General features: G+C 55.6%; 1 protein-coding gene across 1 annotated transcript; it reads left to right on the forward strand.

Moving 5' to 3' along the window:
• The first annotated feature begins 2327 nt into the window (after positions 1-2327).
• On the forward strand, positions 2328-10765 carry SPRED3 (sprouty related EVH1 domain containing 3). The gene is made up of 5 exons (XM_045986927.1): positions 2328-2504; positions 3613-3781; positions 3879-3955; positions 6405-6551; positions 7320-10765. Exons 1-5 carry the CDS (start codon positions 2328-2330, stop codon positions 7983-7985), a joined length of 1236 nt encoding a protein of 411 aa, XP_045842883.1. The 3' UTR covers positions 7986-10765.
• Positions 10766-11656: the final 891 nt, after the last annotated feature.

The following is an 11656-nucleotide window of genomic DNA, read 5'->3' on the forward strand; positions in this document are numbered from 1 at the left end:
CCGCCCCCAGACCTTGCAGTCCTAGGCCCCACCCCTTTAGAGTATAATCCTTAGCCCCTCCTCTTTAAAGTGCTCCGCCCCCCTCGTTAGTCCCTCCCTCGAAGCTCCGCCCATTACGAACACTGCCACGGAGCTCCTCCCTTTCAGCGCTCTCGTGGGCCCCGCCCATAAGACAATGTACCTCTAAACTCCACCCTTCAGGACCCCACAACATCTCTTCCCAAGACCCTCTCTTTCTTTGGGCCTGCCTAGAAGGCCCATCCACCGCGGAGCCGCCCCTTCCATGACGCAAGCGCTTGTACGCGCCCTCGGCGTCCTCACTGACTCTCCTTCCCAAGGCCCTCCGACCCCGCCCCCTTGCGAATGCTCCCATCTCGCCCCACCCCTTTTCGAACTCTACCAGGTACTTAACTCCTCCCATTTAGAACCCAAAGCAAAGACCCTCACCTCTTTAGAACCCTGAGATCCGGCCATGTCCCGGACCTTTCCCCACATCCTCAGGGGTCAATGGCGCGAATAGGTGGGAAAGTGGGGGGATCTTTTCTGGATCCTGAGAAAATGGGGGCTCGGGGGCTGTTCTCTGTAGCTAGTGACGGGCTCTAGGACCCAGCGGGCAAGTACGCCCGCCTCGCGTTTACCCCTCCCCCAAGCCGCCCCCTCCCCCTCCCCCATCTTCCAGGTTCCCCCTCCCTCCTCCGTCGCCCCGGCTCCCGGTGCCCGTCTCTAGCGCCTTGGAGCCAGCGAGGGAGCCGGAGCGAACAGGAGGAGGAGGAGGAGGAGGCCAAGTCGCCGCCGCTCGGAGCCCGGCCGGAGCCTCCCAGGCAGGTGCCAAGGGGGGCGAGGGGGCGGGGGCTGACAGACTGCCTGTCCTGGTGAGGGGGCGGCCTGGACCGCACTGAGCCTCCTGCCCACCCGGGAGCCCCCGGGACCGCGGCTGTAGGGACAAGGGGGTGGGGGCCCCCAAACTGCGCGGCAGCCATTTGGGGTACCAGTCTCCATTTGGGGGCCTGGACTTCTGTGAGGACGCCCCATTCATAAAATTCCGAACTGGACCCCCACCATTGAGGAACTCTGGGGACCACTCCCCCAGGGAAACAGATGTATGGAGAGCATAGGGCATTCAGAAATCCCGGCGTCCCATCCCAGCTAGGCCCTGGGGGACCCCTGCCCTCTTTCTCTGCTTCACCTGTTGTCGGGGGAGGCGGGCGGACAAAGGAAGCAGCATCACGTGACTGCTCATTCACAAAATCCCATCCCATTGAGAAAAGGGGGCTGGGGGCGCTGCGACCGCCCCTTCCCCTCCCAAAGGGCCGGGGAAAACCGACAGCCTGCAGGTGGGGGAAGGGGCTAGAGCTCGTTGCCTGGGTCCCTAAGGTTGAGACGCCAGGGTCCCTGCGCTATGTGGTAGTGAGGGGCTGGACGCTGATCCCGATTACTGGGCGGAGGGCTAAGTCCCCTGAGCTGGGGGGCGGGGTAAGAAGATTCTGAAGGATGCTGGGGCGGGAGGGGGAGGAGGAGGGATCAATTCTCCACCTCCCCTCAATCTCTCCCCCTTGCCTTCCTTCGGCTGGGACCTGAGGGAGCAGGCTTGATTTTTGTGAATGAAATGCACTCTGGTTGTGTCTCGGTCGCCCGTTCCTGGCTTCTTCTGCCTCCATCTCCCTTTCGGCCTCTCTCTGGCCATTTCTGCTTCTCTCGCTTCTCCCTGCCCATCTCCCGTTGCTGGGTGACTCAGTGAGCTTTGCATCCGGTCTCATTCATAAATCCGGGAAGGGGTGGGGGGGAAGAGAGCCTGGGCTTCTCACCCAGCCAGTGGCCTGGGCGGCAGAGTGTGGAGACAGTGTAGGGGGGATCTGGAGCTGAGTTGATGGGCTCTAAGAAAATACATATGCGCAGGCACCCAGCTGTGAGGGGGAACGATGGGTGGGGCTGTGGGAATGTGCTGAGGGATGAGAAGGAGACTGGGTTGATAGGGGAAGAGCTGGAGGGGCAAGGGAAGTGGAAAACCGAGGCTATGGGGGTCAGGATAGGAACGATGGGGAAGCAGACGAAGGTGGGTATGGAGAGGACAGGTAGAAGTGGAGAAGATGAGCATAGGAGAAAAGAGATGGCATGAGGAAGAAAGAAGCCATGCTGGAAGAAGGTGGGCATGGGGAGGAGAAGGCAGGCATGTCAGAGAAAGTGAGAATCATTGCTTGCGAGTGCAGTGGATCCAGACGTGAGGGGGGATGAGGGTTGGGGATGATGGTTGGGGGAACGCTGAATGGGAGAACAGCACCGCAGCCCACTGACTGTGTTGTACCCATCTCCCCACCCCCTCCAGGTACATGGTTCAGGTCCGAGCCGTGGTGATGGCCCGAGATGACTCCAGTGGGGGCTGGCTGCCTGTGGGGGGCGGGGGCCTCAGCCAGGTGAGCGTTTGTCGGGTCCGAGGGGCCAGGCCCGAGGGGGGGGCCCGCCAGGGGCACTACGTCATCCACGGGGAGCGCCTTCGGGACCAGAAAGTGAGCCACCCTGGGGCGTGGGGGTAGGGTGGGGGCGTGGGGGAAGTAAGGGGATGGGGCTGGGAGTGCAGAGATGAGGTCAGGTCATCTCCCAGCCCAGAATCAAGCCCGGGTATGGGACGTCGTTTGGAACTGAATGTCTGTCTGATGGAGAACAATTGGGCATTCTGAGAATATCTGGGGGTATCGAGCAGGGCCTGTCCACTGCTGCCATTGTCCAAAGGGCCGTCAGGGCAGTCTCTTCCCTGGTCTCGCCCTGCTCCAGCTCCATCCCCCAACCTCAGTCTGTTCTGCAGGGGCCCTGCTAACACCTGACTCAGAACATGTCCTTCCCTCTGTTCAGAACCCTCCGGTGGCTCCATCTTGCTCAGAGATCCTTACCAGGAGGCCCTACACCACCGGCCTCTGTCTGCTCTAAGTATATGGAGGCATTTGGTGGGGGACCATCTGGATGGGTCAGATAGGGTTTACAATCCTATATGTGGGTTCAGCAGGAATATTCTGGGCTGCCTGGCATGATTTGGAAGGACAATGTTGACGTTTCAGCTGGGGGTGTGGTAGAAAGACCTGGATTATTTGAAAAGGCTTGCAGGATGGCTTGCATTTCAGAGCAGGGGTCAGAAGGAAAAACATAGGGGGATTTGAACTGGTGCGAAGGAATATGGTGATGTTTGCAAGGATGTGAGGAAACACCTAGGGTGTTGACCAGCGTCCAAGGGGAAAGCTATAGGAGTTGATAAGAATTTTGAGGTAGCATTTTGGGAGATTGTTGGGGCATCAGAAGGAGATTAATGGTAATATTCTGAGCTGTTCTGTAAAGTTTGGGGAGTATTACTGAGTCAGAAGGAGGGGCATTGGGTTATCAGAAGGGGGTATGAGGAAAATACAGGGTTCAAGGGGCTTGGGGGAAATATTGGGATATCAGAGGTGTGCTCAATAAAATTGGGAAGTGATGTTGGGTTGTTGATCAGGGTTCAGGGGTACACCTAGGATTGACAAATGAAGTTTGTGGGATGCTGAGGTATGCAGCTAGGCAGAGGGGTGAGAGGAAGTCGCAGGCATGGCTGAAAGGGAACTGCTGACCTGACCCCCTCTTACCACCCCTCAGACCACCTTGGAGTGTACCCTGAGGCCAGGCTTGGTTTATAACAAAGTGAACCCCATCTTCCATCACTGGAGCCTGGGTGACTGCAAGTTTGGACTGACGTTCCAGAGTCCCGCAGAAGCTGATGAGTTCCAGAAGAGCCTGCTAGCCGCGCTGGCTGCGCTGGGTCGAGGTGAGTGGTGCAGGTGGTGGGTGCTGGAGGATGTGGCTGGACGGTGGGAGAAGCTGGGACCCAGGGAACTCACTGTCTGCCTCTCTTCCTGCCCCAGGCTCGCTTACCCCCTCTTCCTCCTCCTCTTCCTCCTCCCCTTCCCAGGACACCGCAGAGACCCCCTGCCCTCTGACGGTGAGTCCAGGACACCACTCTGCTGGGAGGGCAGAGGATTATTTCTAATCTCCAAACATTCTTGAGCATCTCTTGTGTATCAGGCAGCATGCCACATGCTGGGGACACAAATTTGGGCCCAAACTATTAATATCAACGTAATGCCTGATATCCTAGCTTTCCTATTCTGTTGTGGGTCACATATTCATTCAAGAGTATTTATTGAGCACCTGTAGATAAGTAGTGTTTTAGGCACTGGGGATACATCAGTGAACAAAACAAAGTCCCTTTCCTCATGGAGCTTCTATTCTAGTGTGGAAAGGCAGAAAATTAAAAAAAAGAAGAAGATAAGCCATATCTTTTATAGTGAACAAATTAATAACAAGTTCATCCTCCTAGTTACTCAGGGTACCAACCTTGAAGTCATCCTTGACTTTTGTCCTTTTTTATGCTCCTCATATTGGCTTCGCCTTCAAAATGACTAGAATCTGCCTCCAGCCTGGTACTGTCCAACCTCATCTGCCAACCAGAGCATCTCGCCATCATCCTCTTATTGTTAACTGCCCCCCCTCTTATTTCCTACTGTCTAGAAATTCCTCATAGCCAGAGGGACCCTACTGATATCTAAGATAGATCGTGGCGATCCCTCCACTCAGAACCCTTCCAGGGGTCCTTCTCACTCAGGGTAAAGGACAAAGCATATAAGATCCCATGCCATTTAGCCCCCCTGTTCTCCCTTTTGCTCACTGTGCTCCAGCCACACTAGCCTCCTCACTGTTACTTCAACATGGCAGGCATGTTCCTGTCTTAGGGCCTTTGCACTGGCTGTTACTTCTGTCTTGGAATACTCTTCCCCAAATTTCCACATGCCTCATCCCCTTACTTCCTTCAGGGTTTTATACACATATCGCCTTCTTAGTGAGGCTCTTCCTGAGTAAGCTGTTCAAAACTGTGATGTCCCAATGCTCCCTATCCTGTTCTAATTCTTTCCCATCTTTTAGGATATTTTCCTTATTTCCTTCCTATAGACGTTTTCTCTTTCTTTCTTTCTTTCTTTTTTTTTTTTAAGATTTTATTTATTCATTTGACAGAGAGAGAGAGAGATCACCAGTGGTCAGAGAGGCAGGCAGAGGGAGACGGGGAAGCAGGCTCCCTGCTGAGCAGAGAGCCCAATTCGGGGCTCGATCCCAGGACCCTGGGATCATGACCCGAGCCGAAGGCAGAGGCTTAACCCACTGAGCCACCCAGCACCCCTCTTTTTTTTTTTTTTTTAAGACTTTATTCATTTGAGAGAGAGATAGCAAGAGAGAACATGAGGTGGGTGGCAGAGAAAGGGAGAAACAAGCTCCTGATACAGCAGGGAGCCCAACTAGAGGCTCAGTCCCAGGACCCATGGACCATGACCTGAGCCGAAGGCAGACACTTAACCACTTAATCGACTGAGCCACCGCAGTGCCCTAGTATAGACAGTTTCTTATCTGTTAATTTACTGCTAGAATGCCAGCTCCAGGAGGGCAAAGGATTTTTTGTTGCTTTCTTGCTGCATGTCTGAGACCTAAAACAGTGCCTGGTATACAGTAAGTGTTCAGTAAATATGTGTTGAGTACATTTATTGAATGAATAAATGCACATAATGTCAGATGTGATTTGGCATTTGCTGGGAACAGTGGGAATTGCTGAGACTTAGAACAACAAAACTGGTTCCCTGGGCAGAAAAATGGGAATCGCAGAGTGGAAGGAGAGGTGGGTGGGGCCACAGAAATCACGTGGACAGGTCCCATGTATTTGATGCTTACTCAAGAAAGATGCTGGACTTCCCCCATGCTCCATCTTACATCCTTGCAATGGCCTTGTGTGAGCCTGGCATGCCGTAGGTGCTCAATGAATGTTTACTGAAGATAGATGGATGAAGTCAGCATGATGACCCCCGCCCAAGCTACAGAAACCAAGGGTCTGAGAAGTGACATTTCCCTTTGTAAAGGACAGGTGGTTTGGCTGGGAAGGAACACCTTCCTGTTGGGTGGAAGGGCCCCAGTCAAGGTGTGGGGATGGGAATGAGTCAGGACGGTGGCCGACTGGCCAAGGGAGAGGGGCTCTGAGAAGGGGAAAGATAGTTGGTTGTTCCGTAGGTCAGCGAGCGAGCTGAGCAGATAAAGATGAAGGGGACTTTGAGAGCAGTGACAATTTCCAGCTCTTCCTGTTGTCTAGGCATGTGTTATGCCCTGTACAGTGGGTCCTAACCACATCCTTATGAATAGACACTATTATGATCCCCATTTTACAGAGAAGGAAACTGAGGCTCAAAGAGATGAGCTCACTTGCCGGAGGTCACACAACCAGTCAGTGGCAGAGCCGGGGCTTGCACCGAGGCCTGTCTGGCCGCAGAGCTCTCGCTTGCCATGGGAGGGGGTCTATGTGAGGGCATCAGCTGTGCCGGGGGTCCGGCTCTGAGGCCGCCACTCTCCCCCAGTCCCATGTGGACAGCGAGTCCTCCTCCAGTCACAGCCGCCAGGAGACGCCTCCCATCGCCGCCGCGGCGGCCACTATCATCACCGTGGAGTCAGCTTCTGGCTTCGGGCCAGCTACATCCCCCCAGCGCCGCCGCTCCTCTGCTCAGGTGCGACCTCCCGCCTCCAGTGGAACTCTGGGGCTCTGGGGGTGGGGAGGCAGTGGGGAAGGGTGCTGGGGTCCAGAAGTAGGTGGGTGCTGAGACCCCAGAAGGACAAGAGACTGCAGACAGATCCCCGGGGATGGTTGGCTTGAGTTCGTGGCAGTGATGGTGGAGAGGGTGCCTGGGGACTTAGGTTCCTTGGAGCGTCTGTGTGGGCTTTCCCTGTGTGTCCTGCACTCTTGAAGATTTTGGAAAGTTCTGAGTTCTGAATTAGAGGGGCTTAGGGGACGACTTAGACAATTCCTTGAGTATGTTAGGGAGTTTTTCATACTTGTGGAAGGAGTTCTTTAGATTGGTTAATTCCTTAGGTGGGGCATAGACTCCAAGGGGGCTAAGCTCCCTGGGGACTGGATTCCTGTGTCCTGAAGGACATGGCTGGGGTCCCAAGCTCCAGGATCTGGGAGTAGGGGGGTCTGGGTGCTGGGACGTCCTGGGTCTTGAGAGAGGACAGGGCTGAGAGCCTGGATCACTGGGTCCTTAAGGTGTGGGCTTGGTGCCTGGATTCTTTGGTCTGTTCTTTTGAGAGGATTGGGCTGGAGGCTTGGAAGTCTGAATGCCAGACACAGACACTCAGGATCCCGGGGCAGCTTCCTAAGATGAATGAGGCCTGAAAACTGGGTCTTTGGATTCTCAAGTCTTCTGAGACTGGGATGGATTGTGGTGGAGCGTGAGGGATCAGACCCTGCTAACCTGTTCTATCCCTTCACCCCACAGAGCTACCCTCCGCTCCTACCGTTCACGGGGATTCCGGAGCCCTCAGAGCCCCTGACTGGGGCAGGGGGCCCGGGCTGGGGTGGCCGTGGCTATGAGGATTACCGGCGCGCGGGGCCGCCTGCGCCCCTCGCCCTGTCCACCTGCGTCGTGCGCTTCGCCAAGACCGGCGTGTTGAGGGGTACAGCCCTGGGGCCCCCTGCCGCACTATCCGCCCCTCTCGCCGAGGCTGCGCCCCCAGCGCCCCCAGCTCGCCCACCCCCAGGCCCCAGCCCTGCCCCTGCGCCTGCCAAGGCTTCCCCTGAGGCAGAGGAGGCGGCGCGCTGCGTGCACTGCCGGGCGCTCTTCCGCCGCCGCGCAGATGGGCGCGGCGGTCGCTGCGCGGAAGCCCCGGACCCGGGTCGCCTGCTGGTGCGCCGCCTCAGTTGCCTGTGGTGCGCCGAGAGCTTGCTCTACCACTGCCTGTCGGACGCAGAGGGTGACTTCTCGGACCCGTGCGCCTGCGAGCCAGGCCACCCGCGTCCCGCGGCGCGCTGGGCTGCGCTGGCCGCGCTCTCCCTGGCCGTGCCCTGCCTCTGCTGCTATGCGCCCCTGCGCGCCTGCCACTGGGTCGCGGCGCGATGTGGCTGTGCGGGCTGTGGGGGTCGCCACGAAGAGGCGGCGCGGTGAGGACGGCCTGGTGGGTCCAGTAGCTGCGCCAAGGACCCCAAACTGAGAGGGTCCAGGACCCTGGACTCCGTTCGGACCCCCAAACCCAAACCTAGGCACACCCGGAACTTGGAGCTGAGTTTGGATTGAGAGACCCCAGACCTGGAACCTGGACCCCAAACCTAGGACTGAGAGACCGCAGACCCAGCTTCACTGGGATGTCTGTCCAAGAGGTCCCAGGCACCCTGAGTTCTGGCACCCCCATCCTGCCACCAACCCCCTCCCTGACCTAGACTGGGGAGACTCCAGGCATCCTCAAACCCTTCACCTCCTGCAGGCTGGGGAGCACATGTATCCCCCAAGAGATGCAGGGCCCTGAACCCCAACTCCCTGTTGAAATAACCAACCCAGACCCCATGATTTCTGACACATGAGCCCTCAGATTACAGTGAGTCAGGACCTGTTGATACCTGACCCTGCCTGCATACAATTAACTCCCGGATCTTGAGACCACAGAACCCAGATGCACCCCAAATGGTCCCTGAATGCTCACTTAAAACTTGGGGCACCCATATCTGAGATAGTCTAGTAGCCCCCTAGGACCCCAGAGGCACTAAAAAACCCTCTCAAGATGCCCTGAGTCCATAGGTGTGCCCAGACACATGTTCTCTGCCCAAATGACTTGCGAGACTCATCTCAGAGCCTCCCCTGTTTTCCCCACCAAGATCTAGATGTCAGACTCCAGGATGCTCTGGGAACCAAGGATCAAAGACCTCTGTAGACCCACTCATCCCAAGCCAGTGTTCCCAGAGCTTTGGATCTCATATATAGGACTCTGAGGTGCCTAATACTCCCAGATATAGTACTGAAGGCCCCCAACCCCTTAGGGCCCAAGGCAGTGGTCTCAAGTCCTCAGATAACCCTCTTTCAAAACCTCTTAGACTTGGATTTCAAGCCCCAGAATGGCTTGGAATCTTTGGCTGCTTTGTACCCACAGATCCTCAATCCCCTCAAGGCTGGAAGCTCATCTCCCAGATAATGGGATGTTCATGGCAACCCAGGCCTCTCACCCTTTGGCCCCCAGCTCCTGAATGACCCCAAGGTGCTTTGGGAGCACTGGTCCCAAGACCCCAAGGTGCCATTGGTCCCCCAAATTCAGGGCTTAAGCCTACACAACATTGAGATTGTCCCTAACTCAAGACCTTGGTCCATCCACGCCAGAGACAACTGAGGTGCTTCAGGACCGTAGCACCTTCAGATCCCAGATTTCTGTGGACTCAGACCTCTTCAGCCTGATATTCCCTGATACCTGCTGCCCCTGAATCCTGCTGTCCATAAGCCTCTGAAACCCCAAGGTCCCAGACCTCCGAATTTGAACTTTAAGGGCCCCATCCCAAGCCTCCAGCATCTCACAGAACTACTCCTTTACTAGGGTAAAACAAAAAACAAAAACAAACCCCATCATCTTGAGCTCATGTTTCTGGATTCCAGGAGCATCCCAGAACCCCACATCCATCTCTAGGGCCCAGCATTGTCATAGATGATGGTGCAAACTGTTTGCTAAGCAAAGACACACAGTCAAGGTGGGAGTGGCTGGAATTCACACCACACTCTGCTGGCTGCACAGTGTACAGAGTGGACACACACAGAGCGTGCGCGCGCGCACACACATACACACACACACACACACTCACTCACTCACTCCCTTTGCACTCTGCCCCAAGCCCAACCTTAAGCCCCAGCCCTAGTCCAAACTTTTTATGTTCTGCCCTGTTAACCCCTTCCCTTCCATCTCAGAGTTGGGGATAGCTTTGTGAAGCTTGAAAGCCGGTTGCATGGCCCTCTGTGATGCCACAGTCTCTTTTCCCTGAGTGGAATTGTACTTTCAGGGACCTCAGATGTGATGGCCTGAAGCAGAGGATCAAGGTCTTGGAGCAAGACAATCTCAATGCTGTATGGGCTTGGGACCTGCACGTGGTCCCAAGCATCTGGAAATGTGCATTTACCTTTCTTCATTACCCAGACTTGGATGGCCTTGTAGGGGGTTCAAGGGATAGGTCAAGGGGGGTCAGAGGGTTAGATCCTTCTGTCACTTCCTTTAAATTATTAACTATTTATTACATCCGGAACCTGTGAGATTCCGCTCTCCCAACCAGACCCTGGGATGGGTGAGAGAAAAGGGGGATGTCCCTCCCATCCCCACTCTGCCCAGCTCTCATCACTGTCAGACCCACCAGAGCTGAGGGCGGAGGGACCGGGGGCTGGGGTGGCCTGGGTCCCCATCCCCTTCTCTGTGCCTCGGTCTCCTCCCTTCCGTGGTGGGCGGGGGGAAGCTCCATTCTTAACCTACCTCGTTTTGGGGAGGGGTGGGACGGGGACCAGAGTGCTGTAAGGTGCTGTGGGATCTGCGGATGAAGTGGTGGGAGCTGGGGAAGGTTCCCCCAGCCCCCACCTCCCAGCACCGCCTCTCCCAGGTCTCCCAGTCCTGCTCCCTGCTGATACCCACCTCTGATCCATGATTACTCTTCATCACCCCCAAATCAGGGGTGCATGGAGGGTTGACCCTGGGAGCCAGGAAGACCTCAGACCCTGGAGCCCCCAGGCCCAATTTCCCAGCTGCTTGCCCCTCAGATCGGATGCTTGGCCCCCAGATTTGGGGGAGGCACCCCAACATTTATCTTCCTGATCTTGATTCCAAGCCAGTCTGTGACCTCAATATTGTTATCATCAGTGCAGGCTGCCGTGGCGGGGGAGGATGGGAGCCAAAGACCCAGCCTTGTCATTGGGGAGGGGGCATGAGATATTCGCTCCAAGAAATGTCTGTGACAAAGTCTCAGCCTGTGTCCTTTATTTGCATTGATGCACCCCATCCACTCACCTTCCTGAACCACCAAACCAGTCGCCTACCAGATTTGTCCTTTCTTTTTTTTTATATATATATTTTATTTATTTATTCGAGAGAGAGAGAGAGATCACAAGTAGTCAGAGAGGCAGGCAGAGAGAGAGGAGGAAGCAGGCTCCCCGCTGAGCAGAGAGCCCGATGCGGGGCTCGATCCCAGGACCCTGAGACCATGACCCGAGCCGAAGGCAGAGGCCCAACTAACTGAGCCACCCAGGCGCCCCAGATTTGTCCTTTCTCCCTCACATCCTTTAGTCCCAAGCAGACTCTCTGGCTGAGTTTTATACATTTAGTCACTCAAGTACACTTACTGAACATCTGTCATATGCCAGGCCCTGTTCTCAGCACCAAGGACAAGGCATCGAACAGAATAGACAAAAATCCTTCCCCACGAGCAGCTTATGAACTTTACAGTGGAGACAATAAATGACATGTTAGAAATTATATGCACTATAGAGAAAAGTGAAGTGGAGATGGGGGATACAGTCCTTTTTAGCCAGGGTCACCAGGGTGGCCTCACTGAGGAGCTGGCATTTGAATAAAACCTTGAAGGAGGTGAGGGAGTCCTGTGGATGTCTGCAGGAAGAACATTCTAGGTAAAGGGGCATGTCTAACCTGTCTAGGCAAGTCTGAGGGACTTCAAGGGAGGGAGTGTCTGGAGGGGACGAAGCGGGGAGGAAGGTATTTAGGAGACAGGGCACATCTGTGGGTCTTTGAGAGCCATTGCATGGATGTTGCTGGTCACCCTGAGTGAGCTGGAGATCCATGCTCCAAGCATGGGAGGGCTGTGACC

The sequence above is a fragment of the Meles meles genome, chromosome 19 (genome assembly GCF_922984935.1).
Source record: "Meles meles chromosome 19, mMelMel3.1 paternal haplotype, whole genome shotgun sequence".
NCBI classification, from domain to species: domain Eukaryota; kingdom Metazoa; phylum Chordata; class Mammalia; order Carnivora; family Mustelidae; genus Meles; species Meles meles.